This window comes from Leuresthes tenuis, unplaced genomic scaffold (genome assembly GCF_036924035.1).
Source record: "Leuresthes tenuis unplaced genomic scaffold, fLeuTen1.0.hap1 SCAF_6, whole genome shotgun sequence".
Classification (NCBI taxonomy): domain Eukaryota; kingdom Metazoa; phylum Chordata; class Actinopteri; order Atheriniformes; family Atherinopsidae; genus Leuresthes; species Leuresthes tenuis.
In genome coordinates this window covers 3574477-3599242 of record NW_027325360.1, presented here as the reverse complement: position 1 = coordinate 3599242, position 24766 = coordinate 3574477, and the positions used below count along the sequence as shown (strand labels likewise).

At 41.5% G+C, this 24766-nt stretch overlaps 1 protein-coding gene across 2 annotated transcripts in view; it reads left to right on the top strand.

The window, feature by feature from the left end:
* Nucleotides 1–6471, top strand: part of LOC140309402 (spermatid perinuclear RNA-binding protein-like) — a 72034-nt gene extending 65563 nt beyond the window's left edge. For both annotated transcript variants that reach the window (XM_072387246.1, XM_072387245.1), the window contains exons 15-18: nt 354–494; nt 758–881; nt 1509–1559; nt 4574–6471. In XM_072387246.1, coding sequence (XP_072243347.1) covers nt 354–494; nt 758–881; nt 1509–1559; nt 4574–4662 — 405 coding nt within the window. In that variant the 3' untranslated portion in view covers nt 4663–6471. The remainder of the gene's footprint in view (nt 1–353; nt 495–757; nt 882–1508; nt 1560–4573) is intronic.
* The last annotated feature ends 18295 nt before the right edge of the window (nt 6472–24766 follow it).

Sequence of the window (24766 nt, the reverse complement as noted above, 5' to 3'; positions counted from 1 at the left end):
TGAACACCAAACAGACTTCTGATATGAAACAGACTAAAGAGATGCAGAGTAGGATTGTCAGTCCAACTCTTCAGTTTTACAACCACAAGTCATAAATATCTCTGTAACAAGTTAAAATATGCTATTTTTTATTCACATATTCTCTTTTTATCTACTCTAAACAACCTCCTTGGGTTTAAAAGTGGCCACTCCACTGAAACGGCTCTGTTGGCTGTGACAGAAACCCTAAAAGAAGCCCTCAGAACTTATCCTGCTCCACTTATCGGCATCCTTTGGTCCACACTCTAGCATGAGCATCACAGGGAGCGCACGCTCCTGGATTGAATCATGCTCACTTTTATGTGCTGTGACAGGTGGAGGTGGACAAGCAGGTTTTTCGGGGGACGGGTCCCAATAAGAAAGTAGCCAAGGCCAGCGCAGCGCTCGCCGCTCTGAACAGCCTGTTCTCCGGCTCCAAGTCGACGAGCAACAAGAAGAAACGGCCCAACCCTCCAGTGAGTAAACAGCCGTCAGAGTTACTGTTTCAGAAGTGAGGATAATCTACTGTAATGTATGCAACTTGTTGAGCAACAAATTCCATATTTAGGAAATATTTCTCAGCAACACAAAGACCTCTGCAGCTCCTTCTGAAGTTTGATCAAATGAGACTGAACTGGCTGAGGTGCAGCTGTCTTCACCCTGAAATCAAACCATGTTTACGCTGTTCTTATGGCCTGTGTGTGTGTGTGTGTGTGTGTGTGTGTGTGTGTGTGTGAAGCCAAAGCGACCCGTGACCTCGGTGCTGACCATCCCGACTCTCGCTGCCAGACCTCCACGCGTCCCTGTGATCCCCAGACCTCCGTACATCAGCACCCCTCCCACACATGGCTACATCCCTCCAGGTGAGTCACGTGACCAACTACCTGAACGCTACTCACAGAGCTGTCACAAGCCCCTGGCTCAGCGTTGGAGTTCTCCTTGGTCTCCTGAAGTAGTAGAATGGGGATTCTGACCTTATAAGTGGAAGATAGTGAATGAATGGATGGACTAAACCAAAGGGATCCCTCTCAGTCATGTCTGAGGACCCAGCAGAGGTGTGCGTTGGTGTGCTTCTCTGGTGTCGCTCTTCTTTGGGCAGAGGGTGCGTAGGCACCAGAAAATGTCAGCTCATGGCTGTGAGGAGTGAAAAAAACAGTTTACATGGCTCTGATACACTAAAAAACATTCATATTCATTCTGTCAGCAGAAGAAGAAGTTCACAAAAAAGCCACAGATAAGTGGATGTGTAAAGAACATAACTGCCTGACACCTGGAAGCTCAGCCTCATGTCCTGCATGATGGGGCTGACGTCCAGTCAAAGGCTGTAAAGTGACCTGCAGCTCAGGCTCATCTCCTGGCAGTCAGCACTGAGGGAAAAGGTTTAATCAGCTTGTCTGAGCAGGTGCACCATGTTTACACTGCTTTTAATGGAACAACTCTATTCCTCAGTTGACTTACCTTTGCAGACACCATCTTTTCTTCCCTCCTAGGTTTCGGTGCTCCTTATGGCTACAGCCCTGCAGGCGCCCTCCCTGCTTACGGTAAACCTTCTTTATGTGCTCAATAATCGATCAACCCATCCATTCAGTCTGTTTTTCACCTCATTCCAACATTTAAGTTTGTTTTCTTGGCTCTTCCTCAGGTTTTCCCTCCAGATTGTCCTCAGTAGTTGTCCCCGTCATCAGAGTCCCCACAACTTACCCCGTCACCCACCTCTACCCCTATTAGGACTGCCCCCACCCTCCTTACAGGACTTGTTAAAGGAATATCCTCACTTTAAGCACCACTAACTTCCCCTAAGCTGCAACAGCTGTATAGCCTCACTGTTGCTGTGCGAGTTAGTTTGACCATTGAAACAATGACAGAGCAGAGGATGAGCAACATGTGGCGCTAATTTAGCAGCCAGAGCTACAGAAACACACAAGATTTTCAATTTGTGCACAAAAACTACTTTACATCCTCTTCAGGATAAGTAAATAACCAAAGCAACAACACCTGCTATGTTTGGTTGATTGAGGCCTCAGATTGCTGGAATAATATTCACAGTAAAGAAGCTGCTTTCCTAAAGAAGATTTCTATTTAGATTCCTACACTGGACACTTGTTAGTTTGTATTTTGTTTCTCATCGTCTTCAACTTAGGCCCAACACCCCTGTTTCACAGAGGTAAGGTGTTCCTGTCCTTTTTCTAGAATCAAGGAGTGGTGGTCATCTGGATAACCATTACTTACTGATGTGTAAAACAGACACGAGAGCCGAGAGAAGATTGGGATTGGACCTTAATGTCCACAGTAGAGAACGAGGAAAGCAACTTTTACATCTGAATTATAATAAAGAGCACACAGGAAAGATAAACCAGGTGCCAAGAAGGTGGATTATTCCTTTAACAATCACTCCTGGATGTTGTTTTCCATTTTTATTTTTGTAATGATGTAATTGTGTTGTTTCTGTGGTGAGAAAACAAAACAGGTTTACAATGAGCGGTTGCACTGAGAAGCCTTTTTCCTTTTGTTTGATATTGGATGTTTACATTTACGGTTTGGTATGAGCCACTTTGTGTCGAGTTAAAATACTAAATATTTTATTTTGATCCGTTTGTAGGTAATATTCTTTTTAAATAAATGAATATTTTTGTCAAATATGGTTGTGGTTCATTATGTTTTCAGTCAAGTGTCATATTATTCATTTTACAGTATAATTTATGGGGCACTAGCTCCTTACTCACCAAACTAAAACCATTGGTTGTGTTTTTAGATAAAAATCTTGCATCAGAAAAGATGGCAACAAGATTTTTCATAGTGTTTTGGTTGAATTGTGTGTTTCATTGCTTTAAGAGACATACTCGGCCGTTTTTCCACAAGTTGACGTGATTTTCAATAGTTTGGTCCAAATATCACAGGGATACAGTGCTGGAGAAAACTCAATTTGTGCATTTAAATCTTCAAATCTGGCAACACAAAAATCTAAATATATACCCAAATATAAGTGAATTACAATATGAATCCATTATTCCCTTTACCTTTACTTCTTCTACTCTAAGAAGAGAAATCTGCATCATCTTGGACCGTTAGCTCGGCTTGCAAGTGTTGAGGATCTCCGATGATAAATTGAGAAAAGTTCAGCCGTTCATGCAGCAGAGCAGCCAAATTCTTCTGTAAGTGGAGTTGTGTGAAGTACTTATGAGCTGTCATCGTTTTGCTGGCAGAAGAAAGCAATCAGAGCACTCTCAGTTTGGAGAATCAGGGAGAAATCCATACAGGAGAGCCAAGCTAAAAGCTACCCAAAACAGGGCCACAGAAGATGGAATTACTTCAACAGACACTTCAGAGATGGTACATTTTTGTGCTTTTTCAGGATTAGACCGGAAGAACACAGCTGACCAGCCATGCAGGCAATTACATGGAGCAACACAGCGTTCTTTGACTGAGCAAATAGAGACAAAGTCGACAACATCCAACATTAGTAAAAAATGCACTCTTCTCATGGATCCCTTCTGATGAGCAGTTAGCTTAATTAGCCTGTCAGGATTTCCTATGGATTCTCCAAACTGGCACCACTGCAGGGAAGGCACCGCCCACTCACAAATACCTCGCACTACTTTAAATAACCTGACCACTATCTTTTCCAAAACATCAGTGTTTGACTTCATGAGTCACAATAGGAACATCGAGCTTCTGCTGCTGCAGGCAGAGAAACTGTCATCTAGTTAAAAAATACATGGAACCTCGTTTCAAACTATATTTTTAAACTGTAAGTGAAGTTTGAACAAATTTGAACTAAATATGCTATTCTAAGAATATATTTGAAACTCAGTTAGGGCCTTGCACATCTAAAACAGAATAAAGTTGTCATTTGTGACTTACACGAATCAGGAATAGCTATAGTGTCATTATTTCACACAACAGCAAGCTGAAATACAAATTTGTACTGCAAGCCTTTTTTGGTGTATATGAACAGAGCCTGGTAGCATCATGTTGGCTTCGTGTTAGCATCATGTTAGCTTCGTGTTAGCTTCGTGTTAGCATCGTGTTAGCTTCATGTTAGCATCGTGTTAGCATCATGTTAGCTTCATGTTAGGATCATGTTAGCTCACATTTCAAACGATTGCTTGAAATTGCCCTTTGGTGAATGTGAATCAGTGAGGTAATTTGTCCATTTTATGAATAAAGACGTGTTCCTGCGCTGACCAGTGCATTACAGGCTGTGTGATCTGATCATAGTCTCCAACAATAAGTGTTAAAACTAGAAACCGCAGCGTAACGTTCAGAGACAGAACAAATTAAACAGAAATCAGGTTTAATGGGAGACAACAACCACAGAGCTCTCTGCCACTGACAGATATCCTCCAACAGCTTATTCAAATTCTGGCAACCAACTAATTCTGACAACTAAAGAAAAAGTCTTTTGTTTCACGTGGAGCGAGGATGAGTAATCCACACCTTCCCATATGTTTCCACCTCCATGTCCTTAAAGTAAGAGAGGAGGCTCTCTGATAGCTGATGATAATGATCATTAGTGTTCCTGTTAACCCTGGCTGCTCGTGTCTCCTGTCTGTAGGTGGCCTGTACATCGACAGTGCTTATTACCAGCCGCAGACCATAGCCACACCTATAATCATCCACCTGGGCCCTCAGGATCTGTTCTGACCCCTACAGTGTACCGAGACCGGACTCTGCAACAGACTCGACCTCCCGTTTAATCCCTCACCCCTTATTAAACTCTGTCAATTACTGCGGCGCCGCTCTCCCGGCTTTCTCTCTGCAAACGATGCTCAGCAGCAATACTGAAAGCAATATCACAGGAGACAACACCCCGGGCAACGCAAGTCCAGATCTGGTTTCAGTGAAAAGGAGGCTGCAGTCGAGACTTTGCTTCAGTCAGCTTGCTCGGAAAATGTCAATAAAACACAAAGCAATATTCTGTTTGCCTTCAGGGACCTCAGCGGGTTCCAAAACATCCTGAACTGAATCTCAAATAGGCCATCAGCACCTGCACACTCACAACAATGTGACATACTGTATGTAAATACATTTAATATCTGTACAAATGGATGTGCGTGTTTTGAATATATATACAATGTTAATAGATTTGAATATTTATTACCCAGCAGAAGGTGAAGAACCATATTTATAATATATCTCTGAATGTAAATACAGAACTGACTGAAGCAGCTTTGTATTCAAAGCAGTCCAACAATAAATATATATACATATAAAGACAGATTGTCTATAACACTGTATTGGTATGACAATGGCATATAATTACCGCATAAAGTAGTCATTTGATTTGACAGCTGTCTTCATGTTTGTCATCTCGGCTGTTTGTGTTTAAATCAGTGCTTCCCATACTGAGGCTGCACCAGACTTCTGGCTGGATGAGTAAAATCTACAATTATTCAAATACAACTGGTAAAAAAAAACATTTTTCCAAACAAATTAAATGGTCATAACCAGTAAACAACTTCATTAGCAGAAGTGCTGTGACAGTAACTGCAAATCGCTGCAGTCATAGGTCGATAACAGGAGATGCAAAGAAACCACCACAGCCACAATGTTCAGCTTTTCTTTTTTATATACAAAATTAACTGTTGTTTTACTGAGTTTTAAAAGATGAAAACAGTAAACAGAAGTACTAAGACTTGACATCAGACAACAAGCAACAAAGCTAGCTCTCCTTTGTTTCTCCTATCCACCACTGCAGGGTGCAATGCCTCCTTCTCCCCATCCACCAGTCAACCACATTCCTGGCACACTCCAAGGATTCAGCAGGCTAGATGTCAGGGTGTGCATGCAATGCAGGGTCTCCTGTCGTCTTAAGTTTTTCCATAATTTCAAATTAACATAAGAACGTAGTTCATTCATCAGTCTGTGATGGAATTTTTACAAGCTTTGAACAACGGGCCTGTTGTAGCAGACTGAGCTGAATAGCAGGCAGTCAAACAGCGTCTAACACCAGATGTGTACATGTGATGCCTCCACTGCCTCGTTATATACTGTTATTACTTCTTACAGACCGAAATATTCCTGTATTATATCCGGATTACTGGAGTTTGCCTATGTTTAAAGTTTGAACGAAAGAAGACTGTAGTCACAACAAGAATAACAGGTTCGAAAGGGATTATTTACCACGCCTGTTTCTGGAGGATTCCACTTGGGGGCACTCCAGATCACTCAAGCTGGAACAATCGAGCCATCAGCACTTCCTCCAACATCTTTCTCCGGTGTAGGTACCAGATCTGCTCGGGGCCCTGCGCCTGTTTGGGTTTACGTTTACCCCACTATTTACATTTTACGAATGAAGTATTTTTTGCCAATATGAGGTTATTTAATAGAAACTGTATTACAAACTACATTGCGTCCCATTTCATAAGAATCAGATGTGCTCGGGGGTGAAGTCCCTTTCGAAAGATAATGCTGGATTTCTTTGTAAAAGCCGTCCATGTTTCCTACGAAGAGCCGCGAAAACGACTTAAATAGGTTGGTTTTTTTACCTCTTCAGTAAGTTGTCCGGACCAATCACATTCCCTTACGTCACCGTGCCAACGTCCAGCCAAAAGGCGCAGGGCCCCGAGATCTGGTACCTACACCGGTACCGATGGTACTCATCTCTCGGCAGCTATCTTCACAAGCATATTTGTCACTGTGCAGTGGCAAAGATACGAGTAATTGCGCACTTTTTCTATGATCTTGTCTTGAAAAGGTGCCACTGTTTTTAGATCTTGTCTGACATCCGGTCACATTTGGCCGTAGGCTCCGCCTCCTTCATTACACACATATTGCAGCTTTCTGTCTCGTCCCTTTAAATAAACTCTAAACGTTTCTGTTTCAAACTAAAAAGTTGGGAATCACTGGTTTAAATAAATGGTTGTTGATGTTTCAGAAAATAAAGGTCTACAAACATATTAGCAATGTCTCATTAAGACTTATATTAACCTTTATCATGTTAATGGATTAAAGTATGTTGTTTTATTTTACAATCGGTGTATTTCTGTCATGGTCACCTGAAGTGGACCAGAAGGCCTTCATATATAATTCTATTCTTATTATCACTTGTAACATCGGACACACTCTTTAGACTGAACCGGGTCTCATGCTGGTTCGATGCTTCACCTCAAACAGCAACAACTGAGGGGCTGGTTATGGTAACCAGTAAGACCAACTAATGCAGCGTAGCGTCCAGATCCAAGAGAACAATCTTCAGTTTGAAGACAAAGCTGAATTTTTTTCCCAATGAAGTCACATTTATCTGCTGCGTAACGTCCTAATGTCACCAGCACACAGCTGTTAGCATGCGAGTGTGCAGCATTCAGAGCGATTCACTGGCAGAAATGCAATGTCCATAACTCTGTTTAATTAGTGTAGAGAAGCAAGAAAACAAGACCCATTTCTTTTGGCTATTTCTCTCTAAAGGCCATGTGGGTCAAACTCCTCTTTCCTTGACCATGTGACAACGGTAGCCCAGCAGGGACAAACCAAACAGGCAAATGTGGGTATTTTTAGTTGGTTGTAATATTAAATTTGTGCTGCTAGATGTCACTGTGTCCTACATGCTGGACCCTCAATGTTACCAACCAGTGTTTATAAGCCCTGTTTGCACTGTTCACAAATGCTGACAGCTACCTGCATTTATACAGACAGGCAGGAAACGTCTAAACATCAGGAGCTGGAAAGAAAATTAGACGAACAAGAGACAAGACAAGACAAGACAGAGTTTTTTCTTCAGAGGTGAATCAGAGGGAGGTTTAAAGGAAACAGCTGGGACAGAAGTGGAGAATAACATAATGATGTGACTCTCCACACACATCAGCTTAAAGCTAATGCTGACAGTATGTGTCCTTAATATATCTCCATATGTTTGCTGCATTGAGTACACACTTTGTTCCTGTTTGTTTGTCAAATCAAAAACAATCTGCAGTTAAAGGAGGAATCCTGGGCTGTTGGGACAGTATAAAAGTATGACGGCTTGTCTCAGCAACCTTATTTGTTAATAAGTTGCCTCCATTTTTACACATCCAGCCTGCAACACACACACTTTCCCAAAAAACCTTAGAACAGTGCATCTTTTTCCACTTTGTAATGTTTCCTTCTCCCAACACTTAAAAGACGTTCTGACGTTTCGGATACCGAGTGATGAAGATTTTCAGCTCTTATTTGGTCCCATTGCTCCTGCAAACACGTCTTAAGGTGTGCAGCAGTACGGGGTGGACGTCCCTGGAAAAGATGTGCTGCCATCACAGAAGTGGAAATGAGCTTTGGCAGGAGCTCTGATACAACCCCATACCTTCTACAGGGACTGGTTGCTGACAGCAGGCTGGATGCTCCTTCTGCTCCATTTCTTCCAACAAAGATCTGGAATACTGATGGGTCTGACCACAGATGGTCCATCCCAGATGCCTCCGAGCCCAGAGAAGTGGACGAGGTTAACATCAGGCTTCTTTCCTGCACAGTAAAGCAAGAAAATAAAAGTTGTGACAGTGAATCTTTTCCCACTTTGTAATGTTTCCTTCTCCCAACACTTAAAGACGTTCTGACACTGAGGAAACCATCTGATGAAGAGTTTCAGCTGTTATTTTGTCCCATTCTTCCTGCTAACACGCCTTAAGGTGTGCAACAGTACGGGGGGGGGGGGGGGGGGGGGGGGGGGGGGGTTGTTTCTAACAATCTCTACTGGGGACAGGCAAGTCCAGCAGCCTCCTCTTCCTCAGCCAGGCCTTTGGAACGTGAAAGAATGTGGTTTTACGTTGTCTGGTTGGAAAATGCATGGAAAAAATGTGGTCTTGAAGGCAGCATATGTTGCTGTAAAATGCTGCCATCACAGAGGTGGAAATGAGCTTTGCCGAGGGCCCTGAAACAACCACGGTATGGCCTGGCTGCAGGGACTGGTTGCTGACAGCAGGCTGGATGCTCCTTCTGCTCCATTTCTTCCAACAAAGATCTGGAATACTGATGGATCTGACCACAGATGGTCCATCCCAGACGCCTCCGAGCCCAGAGAAGTGGACGAGGTTAACATCAGGCTTCTTTCCTGCACAGTAAAGCTTGTGAATGGAACTCTGTATTTTGTGCTTGACAAAGGTTTCCCACAGTAATCCCTCGTCCATGTGCTTCCATCAGCTGTTGATGAATGACGGTTCTTGATGAGGGGTCAGAGGTCACGGGTGTCCATCTTAGGCTGATATTCTGCACTGTAGAGGGAGAAATATGCAAATCCCTTCCAGTCTTTCTTTGAGGAACGCATTTCAAAGGTTTTCTCACACATCTGTGGACAAACTGGAGATCCTCAGAGACTCAGCCTGTCATGGAGGCTGCTTTAGTACCAAATCATGGTTGCAATCACCTGCTGACTCACCTGTTCGGCACCTGTTCCATCAGCTGTTGATGAATGATAAATTTGAGGGACATAAGAACTTTAAGTTCCTTACAGACTCAGGCTTTCATGGATGCTGCTCTTATATAAAATCATGATTACAAGAGGTCATGTATTTAAATTAATATAATTTTCTTTTTACATTATTACTAAATTACCCAAATCAAGTAAAGTTGCTGAGACAAAACATGAAATATGTTGGCTTGATGCTGTCTGAAGTGAGATGAGGTTGTAATATTCACACATCTGTAGCCCATTGTTTAGCTTTCGATGCTCTTTTATTTAACAGGATGGAAAAATAACCTCTGTAACATGACTGAAAGATTAAAGCTTCAGAATGACGTAAAATTCTATGAGGCGGGTACATATTTAATAACCTGTCAGAATGGTTGTGGCGAACAGAAAAGCACAAGTGTCTCACGCAATATTCAACTCAGGAACCTTCAAACCACAAAGTTAATGTGATTCTTCAGTGAATCTGCGCTCTGGCTGATGATGCTTTGACACACTGGATGTCACTGTTGAAAAATTGATGTAAAACCACATGTTTTCACCTCTGCAGAGCATCAAGACATGATGTGGATTTTTGTTATAATCTCATTTCAGGGTTGAAGCAGTGATATGACTTACTTAGTTTTGGCTTTAGGACTAATTATAAGTGGGAACATCTGTGTAGAATCTAATGTTATCAACACAATCGTGGCCTCTGATCAATGGAAATTCAAAGACTGTTTCCCTAAAAGAAAGTAAAAGACAGGTGTCAAAAAGCCCTTCCATGTCTGTAAATGTTATATCATGATTATTGAGAGATTGTGCATATTAAAATAAACTTGAATGTATTTGTTAAATCCAGTGAATGTGATAAATAATCCATCTATTCTATCACCGGTCAGGGAAATCTCTTCGTTGTCTCACTGTACTGATCACACAGTGAAGGTGTGTCTGCTGCTGCTGCCAAAACCACATTTTAATTTGCTTTAATCATGAAAAAATATAGGAATATTCTAACACTCAGAGCTCTAAAGTCTGTTTTTAAATTAATATCGACTCAGTCACCACATCACGACTTTGTTTTTAATCACATGAACATATTAATCAGAATAAACCAATTAAAAGCTCAATAAATCAATTAATATACCAATAAATGTTACTAAAATAGAGTAAATACTGAATCTATGTATTGATTAGTGTATAGAATATGAAACTGATTCATATTTCTTCTTTAATTTCCAACTGTTATCAACCATTTTCCTTTTTATTTAACTCTTAATGTTATTCGTTGATGTTATCAGCAAACAGTCATCTATACATTTATTCTTTAAGCCTTTGTACTTAATTCAAGGTCATTGTTTTCCTTTATTTCTCTAAAACCTATTTATCTCTTAAAGAATATAATAGAAAAATACTTTATTCAGTTATTTTAAAGTGCTGACATATTAAATGGATACAGTTTATTTCCCACTCTACACATCATTGCAGCACGTATTTGTATTCTTCTGTTTGTATACTTCTTTTTAGCCATTTTTATTTGATTTTCTACACTTCATCGTAGCACGTTTTTGAATTATTTTCTATATGAGCTGTATTTATTGGCATCTAAACTTCTTTTTAGCCATTTTTATTTGATTTTCTACACTTCATTGTAGCACGTTTTTTAATTATTTTCTATATGAGCTGTATTTATTGGCATCTAAACTTCTTTTTAGCCATTTTTATTTGATTTTCTACACTTCATTGTAGCACGTGTTTGTATTCTTCTGTTTGTATACTTCTTTTTAGCCACTTTTATTTGATTTTCTACACTTCATTGTAGCACGTTTTTGAATTATTTTCTATATGAGCTGTATTTATTGGCATCTAAACTTCTTTTTAGCCATTTTTATTTGATTTTCTACACTTCATTGTAGCACGTTTTTGAATTATTTTCTATATGAGCTGTATTTATTGGCATCTAAACTTCTTTTTAGCCATTTTTATTTGATTTTCTACACTTCATTGTAGCACGTGTTTGTATCCTTCTGTTTGTATACTTCTTTTTAGCCATTTTTATTTATTTATTTTATTTATTATTTATTTTCGTGAGAGTTTCCATCCTCCACAGATGATTGCATCAGTCTTAAAAAGCTTCAGGGAAGCTGCTTCAGTTGCACCTCAGCTCCTCTGTTGATAATACAGAAAACATCTCACTGAATCCACCTTTCTTTGGAAGAAAAAGCTACACTCATGGCATCGTGACTCTGGTGATCTTACAAGCAGGTAAATGAAGCAACACGAGTAAACAAGCTTTGAACGGAACAGAAAAAAAACAGCAATCACAACAAATCTGGAAGTTCTGATCTGATTCTGCCTCTCATATGTTTTTTGTGAATCAAATGTTGGTTTGTGACTAAACAGCCAACAGCAGAGTCTAAAGTTCTGAAATCCAGACCAACGCTGAAATCTGAAGCAGCTGCAGCTGTCTGACTTCTATCTGCTGTTTTCATGCAACACTTTCAGTCACCGGAGAGAAGCCTCAACGCCAGTGACCCAGAGGTCGTCCACAGCTGACCTCAGCTGACACGGCTCAGCTTGTTGGCCGTCCTGCAGAGAGCGGCGGCGGCTGCTGCGCCATCCGTCAACGCATTTCAACCGGAGATCCTTCCTCGCCACGCTGACAGAGATGATCTCTGTTTATGGAGCGATTAGACAGCGTGACGCCTCTGTGTGAGATTTCATCAGGAGTGGCGACGCTTCAGATCTGCTTTTTTTATTAGGCTGAAGTATGAGAGCGACGACCCCGGGGAAAGGTATCAGACGGAGGTCCAGATCCCGCTGGTATTTTTAGCGGAGAGAGAGAAGCCAGAAGGTGTTGGATTACACAACGTGGGCACATGTCGCCCTCACTGATGGCAGTTTGTCATCTTATATCAGCACCACGATGCAAAAGAGTTTCATCACCCTCACCACCTCAGCTCGGAGGATGAAGGTCGATCTAACTGTGCAGAAATAAAGCGAAGCTAAATCACTCATTCTGCCTGTGAATCTGAGAGCATATGTTACACGCCATGAGATGTGTTATGTTTTGTTAGATGTTACACACACTTTACTGCAGTTAATTTGAGATATTTTCAAATTATTAATAATTGATTAAACAAAAAACAGCCCCAACATTAACATGGACCACTTTGCACAAAACAAATCTAATAAATTAGAGACGATTTAAAGCAGAATTTACCGACTTTGAAGATAAAGGACGCCACACCTCCCTCTCTGCTGTGCTTCAGCTCTGCCTCAAAAGCCCCTCCCTGCAGAGGATGCTGTGGTGCATGCAAAGGCAAAGAACCAAAACCACTGGTACACCAGTCAGAGGCTCTGACTGGCTATTTCCTTTCATTTAGAAGCATGAAGAGGAGCCAGGTGAAGCCATTTGGTCATGCATTGCTGTCAGGATGTAGTGATTGATAGTTTAAGCAGTTTTCATGTTACCAAGTTCAGATTTAATAGCCTGTTTGGAAACCTTTTGTCTTTATATGAAAATATGTTTGTAGCTTAGCTTGTTTAGCTTCTTTTACACATACTCTGTTAGCAGTTTATTAGGTACACCAGGGGGAAAAAAGTAAATAAATGAACCATTTAGGGCTGTAACGATTCCTTGAGTAACTCCATTACAAAACATGCTCAATACTAATTATTTACTTCGATGCGTCGTTTAATTCACAGAAATGTGGAGAACACGATGAGGAAAAATGTCTAAAGTTTGGGAGTATTTCAGAGAAAAGAAAAGAGAAAATACTGTACAGTGCGTCCATTTTAATGACGTCAAAACAATGTCAAAGTTACAGCATCGCAGCAAGCAGCCAGTTCACGAGTCCACAAACACGAGGGAACGTTTCACGTTAGCATTTTAATGGAAATCAGCGGAGAACAGAAGGAACGACCCATCGTATTTTCCTTCAGCTCCCTCCCTCTGCCCATCAGAGCAGCTTATCTGATAACGCATTTAATCGATTAAAAAATATGATGGAATACTCCTGTACCTAAATAATGGTGTGCTGTAGCTGCCAGTTATCAGCTGCCGATCATGCATGAGGCTGCACTTTGTGCCCCACTTACTCTGAAGCTCTCCAAGTATAAATATGGGATGGACAAAACGATAGAAACGAGTCAGAGAAGCAGTTCAATAGAACCATAAACTGCATAAACTACATTTTCTGTTCAATACAAGCAGCAGAGTATATTCATTGTGCCCCTTCAGTGTTTATCCTCATTATTTATCATCCTTGTGATTTTCTTCGCTCTTATTTCTGACCATGGGGTGGGGGCAATATGAAATAAAAACTGGAGCTTTAACAAATCCTCACACAAGGCTTTGAAAGCACAAACTGTGAGGGAGCTGCAGTCAGAGGAGGGGAATTAACCGTGTGACCACAGCCTCCTCTGCTGGTCGACTTCACCCTGAGGTGCTGAGACTCAACCTTTTCTGCGAGGCTTGTGGTTTTATCTTTATTTATGTCATAGGCTACAAAAGCTCTGCTCAGCCCCCCCGTCTTTCATCTCTTTCCCAATTTGTCTCAAAATCTATATCCTTTTTGATGCTTTCTCCATCTTTTTGCTAGCAAAATTGTAAGCAATTTCACAAGAGGAGCAGTGACAACAGGAAGAAGATATGTGACGCAGAAAAAAAGAGGATAAAAAGCACAAAATTTCATTCTAAATGGACAGAAAGCAGCTGAGGAAATTAGAAGGAAGAGAAGAAGGGAAATGCCAAAGGTTAGAGAGCTGGGAGGAAGATAGAAGGATGATTAAACAAAAGAAAAGAAAAAGATGACAGAGAGAAATGAGCTGGCAGGAAAAGACTGAGGAAGAAAATAAAGGAAATCCTAGTCTGCAGGCAGAGGATCACGTGGGCATAAAATGAACAAAAAGTGAAGGAAAGAGGGAACTTCCCAGAAGAATTAAACACCAAACTAAGAAAAGGGCCAATCATCTCTTCTTCTCCTCGTCTTCAGCTCGGCAGGAGTCCGGTTAAACCACCGGATGGCAGCAAACATCTGGCAGTTTATCTGAGATCAGCTTCAGCTGCAGAAACACTGCCGGCTTTGTCTCGTCAAACTCAGAGGCAAACAGAACAAGCTGTTGTCTCCCGATATCAGACTTATAATAGGCCAACACTGTGTTTTTATCTCGTTCACATCATAACCTTCGTGAACCTGTGAACTCTCCCGGCTGCTCGGATCAGACCGCATGTTTGGCACTTTTCCATAAAAAAGTACAGCGTTTCGACCATCAGCGCTAAGAATCTCTGCATGTTCATCACGAGGAGGCTGAGGTGATGCAGCCTGTTAATGGTCAGGTCGCTCAGTGGTTTAAATGTCCCTGTTCTGCAGGATAGAGCTACAGAGAGCGGGAAGTAAGAGCTGTTCCCTGATGAGTCTGACACAGAGGAGAGTTTGTACAGTTCTGAGCAGCTTTAAAGTGAATATCTGGTCTGAGCTCCTTTATTCTCCAACACAGCCTGAACCCTCTGAGACAAGCTTTCTGTCATTTCTTTAAGGAGTCTTCAGGAATAGTTCTCCAGGCTTCTTGAAGGACATCCCAAAGCTCTTCTTTGGATGTGGGCTGCCTTTTGTTCCGTTCTCTGTCAGATGATCCCACACTGCTTCAATAATGTTGAGGTCCGGGCTCTGGGGAGGATTCATCCCTCCATAAGACCTGTTGCCACTGATTTTCAGTCCACTTCTTGTGTCATTTGGCACAGCTCAGCCTTTTCTCCCTGTTTCCCTTCCTTAAGAACGGCTTCTTGACAGCCACCCTTCCATGGAGCCCATTTCTGATGAGGCTTGGGCCAACAGTAGATGGATCAGCTGAAGGTCCAGATGCATCTCTCAGGTCCTGTCAGGTCACAGCTGGATTTTTTCCTCTTTCTTAAGGACATCACTTTCAGATCCTGTTCATCTGCTGGAGATAGTTTTTTAGGCCTGACACTTCTTTTTTTGTCCTCCACTTGTCCAGTTTCCTCAAATGTTTTAAGGACACACTGCACACCATGCTGAGATATGCCAAGTTTTCAGCTAATAGCTCTTTGGGAATCACCTTGTTGCTGCAGAAATCCTATTTTCTGTCTGTCAAACTGTGTTTTCTTTGCTGTTTTTCATAGATGCAGCTAAAGAAATGGGAACAAATGATGTGTCTTTGTGCCTGAAGATACTTTTGATGATTTCATGGTGCTTGAATTTCCAAAGAAGACCTTTAAAAGACCTTCAGAAAGCCTGGAGAACTACTGCTCAAGACCACCTTAAAAGAGTATAAGAAAGTCTGGCAGGTTGGAAGGAAAATACGTAAAGAAATGAAGAATGGTTTAAGATTTCTTTTGCACAGTACTGTAAATCACATACAAGATGTCAGCTGAAGCTTCGGTTATTTCAATATTTGGATGGATGCTCGTGCTTGTAGAAAATGTGGAGTGTGCTTTCCAAGAGAGTAAACATGCTTTAAACTAGAATTACATCTTTAGTGTTACAGGCCCTGACCGACCCATGAGTTTACAGTTTACATCATGTCTGCCTCACTTGTGTAATGAATGCAGTGAAGACTTCCAAGGAATGTGACGCCGTAAGTGCATGTTTGGCCAGTAAATGCGATTCTCCTCGAACATTCGGCATATTCTTAAAACACATCTTCAGACAGAAAAGATCTACAGAAAACGGTTCAATGTGCATCAAGGATTATTTTCATTGATCCAGAACTATGGTCAAAATCTTCCCTTCAGTTCCTGAGTTATGGAGCCAGAAAAGTGTTTTTAATGACGTGATACATTTACATCCTTTATATTTAGTCACCTACCATCTCATGATAAGTTAGAAAAATAAGTTTGAGAATTTTGAGTCTTTGAGGATATATATCCATCCATTTTCTATACCCACATAAAGGGGAACTCTGGTATTTTTAAACCTCTTTATACTTTTTATCAATCATAACTTTTAATCCAAACGCTTGAACATATAAAGTGTAATGGCTCGTTTAAGCCTTCATTTAAGGACTTATCCAGCCTAAATTTGCTTTCAAACTCCTTAAATTCATGTCAGATATAGTTTCAGAGGTCAGCTTTTCATTTAGAAATGTCCCTTAAACTGAAATAAATGTCCCCTAAATCAAACTCTTGGGTATTAAAGGGGAACTCTGGTATTTTTTAAACCTTATTTCTGGCATGAAATACGTTCATCTGCTCACAGAGAACAGTTTGGTGAAAGTCGGCGTCCTTCGTAAGATATTTAGATAACTGGAGATCCATATAACGGAGAGAACGGGGCTTAGAGGATGCAGCCTCTAAATAAGGCATTATCTGTCTTTATTTCACCAATACTTTAAGAAGAATGAATGAATGAACGTGTGCTATAGCTCTGTTAGCTCATAGCTGCTGTTATGTGGCTACTTGCAGCTATAGGAGAGCTAACGGAGGGATTTCTACACAGGCACTCTACTGGGACCACTTCAGAGCAATAATACGCGTTCATTCGTGCCACAACTTCGTCAACAAAAGGCAGTAAATCAAATATTTTTGGTATTTCTTTCACAGTTTTTTCTGTCAAAACAGCAACTTGAACACATCATTCTGGCTCTCATAAATTAGATTGTAATTTTAACAATTTCCTGGGAATTCACAGCCTAAATAATCTCAGCAGAAGTTTGCAGCTAAAACTTTATGGACGTTAAGAGTTGAAACCATAATATTAGTCACATGTGAGGATGCAGATGAGCATCAGACCTGCAGTGTGATCGCAGCCTCTGTGTGGTTCTGGTTTGGTGTTTTGCAGCTGCACCTGCAGATCATGAGGCAGACTGATAACAGAGCTGCTCTCCCCTCAACACTGGGCCGCATTGTGCTGAAGCAGCTGGAGGCAAATCAATGCAGCCGGAGCCCAAGATCAACCCCACTACCCAGAGACCCTCGAAGGCACTGGAAACGGGACAGAGTGAACACAGAGAAAGCAAATCTGTCCATGAGATGGTCTGTTTTGGCTAAAAAAAAGATTGAAAAAAACTATTTTGTTAAATATATATGAACAACAGAAGAGACAAACTTTCAAAAGTCATGAGTCAGTTTTCATGTTAGAGCAGAAGGAGGGACAAAAAGACACAGCTCATGTCTGACATTAGGCTTTAATCAGATTTAAATCAATGGGTGAGAAAAGAGAAATGAACATATGAATGTGCTCAAACTGCTCAACAACACGTTTAATGCTTCTAACTGAACATTTGGTCTCCCTGCAGTGAGAAAACAGATACTTTAACTGTGTATTTGATGCTGTGGTGTGAGTTTCGAAGCCAGAGGCAGAGGCAGCTGCAGCAGGAAACAACAAGATAAACGTGTTTCCTCATTGGGGTTGACTTCCAGCTCAGAACAATGATGATGAGCAGCTCCACACTCCAGCTGAAGGCTGTCTGAATAAGTTGCACATCATATCTGCGGTGTGACGAGCACAGTGATGCCTCCGTTTACTACAGAGGTCACGGAAATAACTAACTTTTAACCTCCTCACATTCCTGAGAACTGAGATTGATGACTTCCAAGTCAGAGAACAAGTTGTTGACCAGTTTTTTGTGTGTTTGCACCAGCTGAAGTTGCTTTTGTTTGTGTAATTCCCAGATGGAAAAGGATGTTTTGCCCAAATATGGTCCATATCTGCAGTTTTGGCGTTAAATGACAGCGTCAGTTAAGTGTGAGCGTGGCTGTCTGACGTCCACAAATCGTCCAAATCTAATCAATGCAAGTGTTGAGCGTGAATGTTTCAGGATGATCTGAAACAGCAGACAGCATTCTGAGTCATTTACACTCCGTGAAATTAGGATTTTTCTTTTCTAAGCTTAGTAAAAATGTTAGTATCAATACCAGCACTGATGTGTTTCATCATGGCCATTTATCTTAGTTAAAGGGGAACTCCGGTATTTTTAAACCTGGACCTTATTTCTGGCATGAAATACGTTCATCTGCTCACCGAGAACAGTTTGGTGAAAGTCGGCGTCCTTCGGAAGATATTTAGATAACTGGAGATCAATATAACGGAGTGAACGGGGCTTAGAGGATGCAGCCTCTAAATAAGGCATTATCTGTCTTTATTTCACCAATACTTTAAGAAGAATGAATGAATGAACGTGTGCTATAGCTCTGTTAGCTCATAGCTGCTGTGTTGTTGTTATTGGCGGCTATCGGGGGGCTTATAGAGGCTTTCTGCACACTCGTCTACTGGGATGATGTCATCGACACGCCCCCCTGCAGCACAGTTTATTCACTCCGTGCTCTGTGACAGTCGGCTAACTTCACACGGAGTTTGCTGCTGATAGTTTTGTGCAACATGGCAGGATATTTAATTCTGGAGTCTGTTTTTAAAGCTTTAATGTCTAAATGTTTTTCTTTCATATTTCTGTCTGCTTTAGATACTTTGAAATGAAAGCTTTATCAAACATTGACAAGTTTTCACAATGTTTCAGGTTGCTGTGGCTCACATTATGACCTTAAAATGTCATCAACTTGAACCAACGATGACTTGTTTCTGATGTTTAAGCTTGAGAAACATGCTGACACGTGGTCCAACTTCTTGATAAATCAAGTTCTACGAGTTCTACTTCTTGATAAATCAACCAACAGCTGTAGATCCAATCTGGAGAACATTACAGGGGTACAGGACGTTCACTTTAGAGTACAAAAGAATCTATATCGATGGGCTAATCACTCCAGATGTTGGAGGTGAAGCAGGTGGTGTCTATCTGTCGAACTACAGCAAGAGACTGTACGATAATTGTTGTCTCTCATATTGAATGACTACGTTTCAATTTTTGCTTTTCAACAATCAGCCCAAAAAGTCCTGAACTAAAGCATCTACTGTTAACTTTACTTTATCTGTGCTGAAAGAAACATGCCTGAGGCAAAGAATCAGGCAAAAAGAGGAATTTATTTGTCTGAAAAAAGCTGAAAATACGGCAACCAGATAATTCATGTGTGTCAGCTGGTTGGTTTGTCTTATGATCTTGTTCGACCTTCAAATCGCATCAACACTAATGAATAACATGAAACAGGTTTGTGTGTTAGCCTGCAGCACTTCCAATGCTGTGGTTCCACCCACAGATACCAGTGAAATTGATCCTTGAATGTTCCTTCTTATTTTCAGGAAACTATATGCAGTGGTGTGCTAAAGAATCATTTCTTTATATTTTGCTTCCAAGCAGCCAAGACTTGCTTGTAATATTTTAAGGTGGTCATGAGCAATAGTTCTCCAGGCTTTCTGAAGGTTTTTCAAAGGTTTTCTTTGGAAATTCAAGCATCATAAAAGCATCAAAAGTATCTTCAGGCACAAAGACACATTTGTTCCCGTTTCTTTAGCTGCATCTATGAAAAAAAGCAAAGAAAACACAGTTTGACAGACAGAAAATAGGATTTCTGCAGCAACAAGGTGATTCCCAAAGAGCTATTAGCTGAAAACTTGGCATATCTCAGCATGGTGTGCAGTGTGTCCTTAAAACATTTGAGGAAACTGGACAAGTGGAGGACAAAAGAAGAAGTGTCAGGCCTAAACAACTATCTGGGGCAGATGAACAGGATCTGAAAGTGATGTCCTTAAGAAAGAGGAAAAAATCCAGCTGTGACCTGACAGGACCTGAGAGATGCATCTGGACCTTCAGCTGATCCATCTACTGTTGGCCCAAGCCTCATCAGAAATGGTCTCCATGGAAGGGTGGCTGTCAAGAAGCCGTTCTTAAGGAAGGGAAACAGGGAGAAAAGGCTGAGCTGTGCCAAATGACACAAGAAATGGACTGAAAATCAGTGGCAACAGGTCTTATGGAGGGATGAATCCTCCCCAGAGCCCGGACCTCAACATTATTGAAGCAGTGTGGGATCATCTGACAGAGAACGGAACAAAAGGCAGCCGACATCCAAAGAAGAGCTTTGGGATGTCCTTCAAGAAGCCTGGAGAACTATTCCTGAAGACTCCTTAAAGAAATGACAGAAAGCTCGTCTCAGAGGGTTCAGGCTGAGTTGGAGAATAAAGGAGCTCAGACCAGATATTCACTTTAAACGCACTTCACACATGAATAGTGCAGCTGCCTGTCCTGTAGGGGGCGTAACTCCAAGGAGGAACTCCTGCTCCTGCCCCCCCAGTGTGTGGGGGGTGCCTGGCCTCCCACACAAACACCCATCCATACTAACTGTGGGCAGCAGCTTGTTCAGGAGTCTCCACAATGTGACTAAACTGATTTATCTCCTCACAACATCATAATTACAAGCCCCCACCCCCCCCCACACACTGCATAGCCTCTGTCGTGGACCACAGCTTCCACTCCTGCTGTTTTCAATGATTAATTAGCAGCTGCTTCCATTATTGATGCTCTCTTTGTGTGCAGCACAGAAACCGTGCTGACTGTGCTGCTGCAGCTCGCCGGGAGGAAGGTGGAGAGGTTGGGAGCAACCATGGTAGGAGGCGAATTAGGAAGGGATCAGCAGAGGAACGAAAGGTCGTGGGAAAGAAGCCATGTTCCTCTTTATTTACTTTGAAAACAGAACGTGTGACTTTGTCCGATTGTGATTCTTCTTGAAATTTGGTCGCTGGTTCAAAGACGTTTTGCTGAGTCAATCCAAATATGAAATAAGGACGGAGCAGGATGAGTCATCTGTTGGAGGGCGGAGACTAAGCCAAATTAACACATCCATAGATTACTATTTACTGATTGAGGAAAAAGGAGTGGAGCCGAACCCCCCCATAGCCATTTAAAGCCACGAGAGCTTTCTGAAATGTAGGATTTAAGGAACATGGATGAGTTTTTAAGGGATTATTAACTTCTGTAGAGTTCTTTCCTATCAACAGCAATACATTCAGGCATGAGTGAGGCAATTAAACCTCTCTTATGAGATAATAAAATAAGAACATCTGAGCTAGACTGGAGTGTAATTACACTCAGAGCTGCAGCAGACAAGCAGCTGACAGTTTAATGATACACAGCCATCAGCAGAAAACAAAGTGTTACTGGATGAGAAGCCTATTTGTCTTAAAAGCCCTGTGGTCAGATGAAGAGATTTAGCAAAGGTCCGAAGGTCCAAAAGGTCTTTGAAAAGCATTCAGGAACATTAAATCCTCGTGTTAACTCTCAGCTCGAGCCAGAAAAGGAAAATGAACAGTGTTAACGTGGTTTCCCTTAAGAAAAGACTTGACCAGGGTGGTGCCGAGTGTTATTCCGACATTTCCTCAAATCAATTCAAAGAGAAAACAGCTTTGTTACCCTGACAGCTGTGGCCTGCTTCTGCCAAAGTCGCTCAACAATCTAATTTATCGAGTCTGACAGAGAGAATGTGAGTTCATCTGTGGAGAAAAGACTCATTATGAACTGTGGAGAAACCCTTTAAGGCCAGTTTCCCCCGTTATTTTTGGCTCATTGCTTATTCTGATGTTAATTAGCAGTGGTTGTAATTTGGCAGGGTTCACCAAGTGTTCACCAGTCCTCCAAATTAAGCTCGTTTCCCTTCTTGTTCATGACTTAGTGGGATGTAGCTCCAACGATCTAACGTGACCCTTTGATTTAGTGCTTGAAGCTTCCCATCTATGGCTTGCTGAACTGCTACTGAAGGGCCACCTGAGAGTGGACACACTCCCTTCTTATGAGGAGAAGCTCACAGTAGCTCTCCAGTCTTTTCCCCACAGACCTCACTCCCTGCTGTTATCTGAACAGCTAAGCAAGCTCAACAAATCAAGGATCTCCTTTGGTTATCTGGCTTAACTAAGCCTAAAAAAATCTCAATCAGCCCTGCAACACAATCAAAAAAGTTTGGAAAAAAAGCTTTAAATCACTTTGTGGTGTTGCCATTTAGTCTCACAGCAAGATGCCAACGAACATCTGCCAACATCCAATGAGATGTGCTGCAGTAACAGGTTGTCATCGGTGAATTTTCCATCTGGGGGCAGGTCAGGACTGCAGGCCAGCACCCTCCTCTTCCTCAGCCAGGCCTTGGGAATGTGTGCAGAATGTGGTCTGCTTGAAAAATGCACGGACGTCCTTGGAAAATAACTTTTCTGCATTAATGCTGCCATCACAGAAGTGGAAAAGAGCTTCACCAAGAACACTGATGCAGCCCCATACCTACAGAGCCTGGCTGCAGGGACTGGTTGCTGACAGCAGTCTGGATGCTCCTTCTGCACACGGCGTCCATTTACACACTGAAACTCCTCCAGATTCCTTGAATGCTTAATTTCTGATACACCTGTTAACAAACTGGAGACCCTCTGCCCATCTTTGTCCCCCAAACACTCTTCAGCCTGTCCTGGACACTGCTTTTGTATCAACTCATGATTCTAAAACAGGCTTCATACTGTCTGTGTCAACGTAAAGATTTAAGCAAACGTCAGAATCAGTGCAATTTATTTTAATTTGGATCATCTATGACATCACATTTCCTTAGACTATATTACTTAAGTGCCTTGAGATGACAATTGTTGTAATCTGGCGCTATATAAATAAAATTTAATTGAATTGAACTGACCTGGTGTTGGACTAAGCTTTTAAGTATGACCATCATTCAGGCACAAGTACATTTAACTGTAATAACAGTTGTTTATTCTGTTAAGTCGTTATTTTTACAGTTTCTATGATTTTTTGTGCTGAACAGGAACGAAGAGCAAATCAATTCAAACACAAACTGTATGTGGTCTTTACAAAATCTATACATCTGGCAAAGTGAAGAATGTGAAGCAATTTGACAAAATCAAAGTGAAATTGGTGCAAGAGAACAGCGAGGAAATCTTTTTATGTCCGGTGACTTTAAGCCATTCAGACCTGATCCGTTCAGAGGGTCTGAATGGGTTTAGAAAAACTAATTACAGGTATTTACAAGGTCAACAACAGCAAAGCTTTCACAGCCAAAGGGTTTATACAGTCTTTTTCATTTTGCAAAAGAAATGGGACGGTCTTTTCCGTGGCTTTGGGTTTACAATGTAACTTTTAATGAAACTGAAACCAGATAAGAAGCAAACAACCTCTGTCATTTGTAAATGTTGCACTGCAAAGCCACTGTTTTTACTTCATGTCCCATATAACGAAGATTCAGAGAAAGATTAAAAGCTGAGGACCTGGTTACTCCTTGTAGTAGAAGTCAATGCTGCCTTCAAAGACCACAGGACCTGCAGGCATGAACTGACCTCCAAACACAAGAAAATCTGCAGCACTTTCACAAAACCAAAGAAGAAGAACAAATAGTTCAGAATCTTGGTATCATGACAAGAATCTTATCGATTCAAATCCTTAAAAAAATGAATTATTGTGCAATTCCGCAAACCTCAAATAAGTTAAATGTGTAAAATTATTTCTCTTCTATGGATCAATAATCTCACGATGGGGGTGCGAGCTGCCAGGTGCTATCAGAGTAGGGGTGAGTCACCCTGACCTGCGCTCACTTGCACTCCATCATTTAGATTTAGATTCATTTAGCATTCAGTGCATAGACCCGGGCTTCTTACTGCACTGAAGCTTAAAGGGGAACTCCAGTACTTTTAAACCTAGACCTTATTTCTGGCATGAAATACATTCATCTACTCACCGAGAACAGTTTGGCGAAAGGTGGCGTCCTTTGGAAGCTATTTAGATAACTCGAGATCCATATAACGGAGCTAACGGAGGGATTTCTACACAGGCACTCTACTGGGACCACTTCATCCACACGCCCCCCTGCAGCACAGTTTATTCACTCCGTGCTCTGTGACAGTCGGCTAACTTCACACAGAGTTTGCTGCTGATAGTTTTGTGCAACATGGCAGGATATTTATCAGATTTTGACAACGTGAACGACGACTTTGAGTAAGATGGATGTTCTTACCGGAGCGAATAAACTGTGCTGCAGGGGGGCGTGTGGATGAAGTGGTCCCAGTAGAGTGCCTGTGTAGAAATCCCTCCGTTAGCTCTCCTATAGCTGCAAGTAGCCACATAACAGCAGCTATGAGCTAACAGAGCTATAGCACACGTTCAATCATTCATTCTTCTTAAAGTATTGGTGAAATAAAGACAGATAATGCCTTATTTAGAGGCTGCATCCTCTAAGCCCCGTTCACTCCGTTATATGGATCTCCAGTTATCTAAATATCTTCCGAAGGACGCCGACTTTCACCAAACTGTTCTCAGTGAGCAGATGAACGTATTTCATGCCAGAAATAAGGTCTCGGTTTAAAAATACCGGAGTTCCCCTTTAAATGTTGTCTTCTCATGTATAAATCTAAGCAACATTTCCACTTTTATTCAAATGAGAGATCTCAGAATCTCTGCTGCCACACAACATATCACCATCTATGTTCAGTTAATCAAATGAATGGCCAATTCACTAAATAAAAACTGTTTGTGCTCTTCAAACTGAAGAATTAGCATCAGACTCTT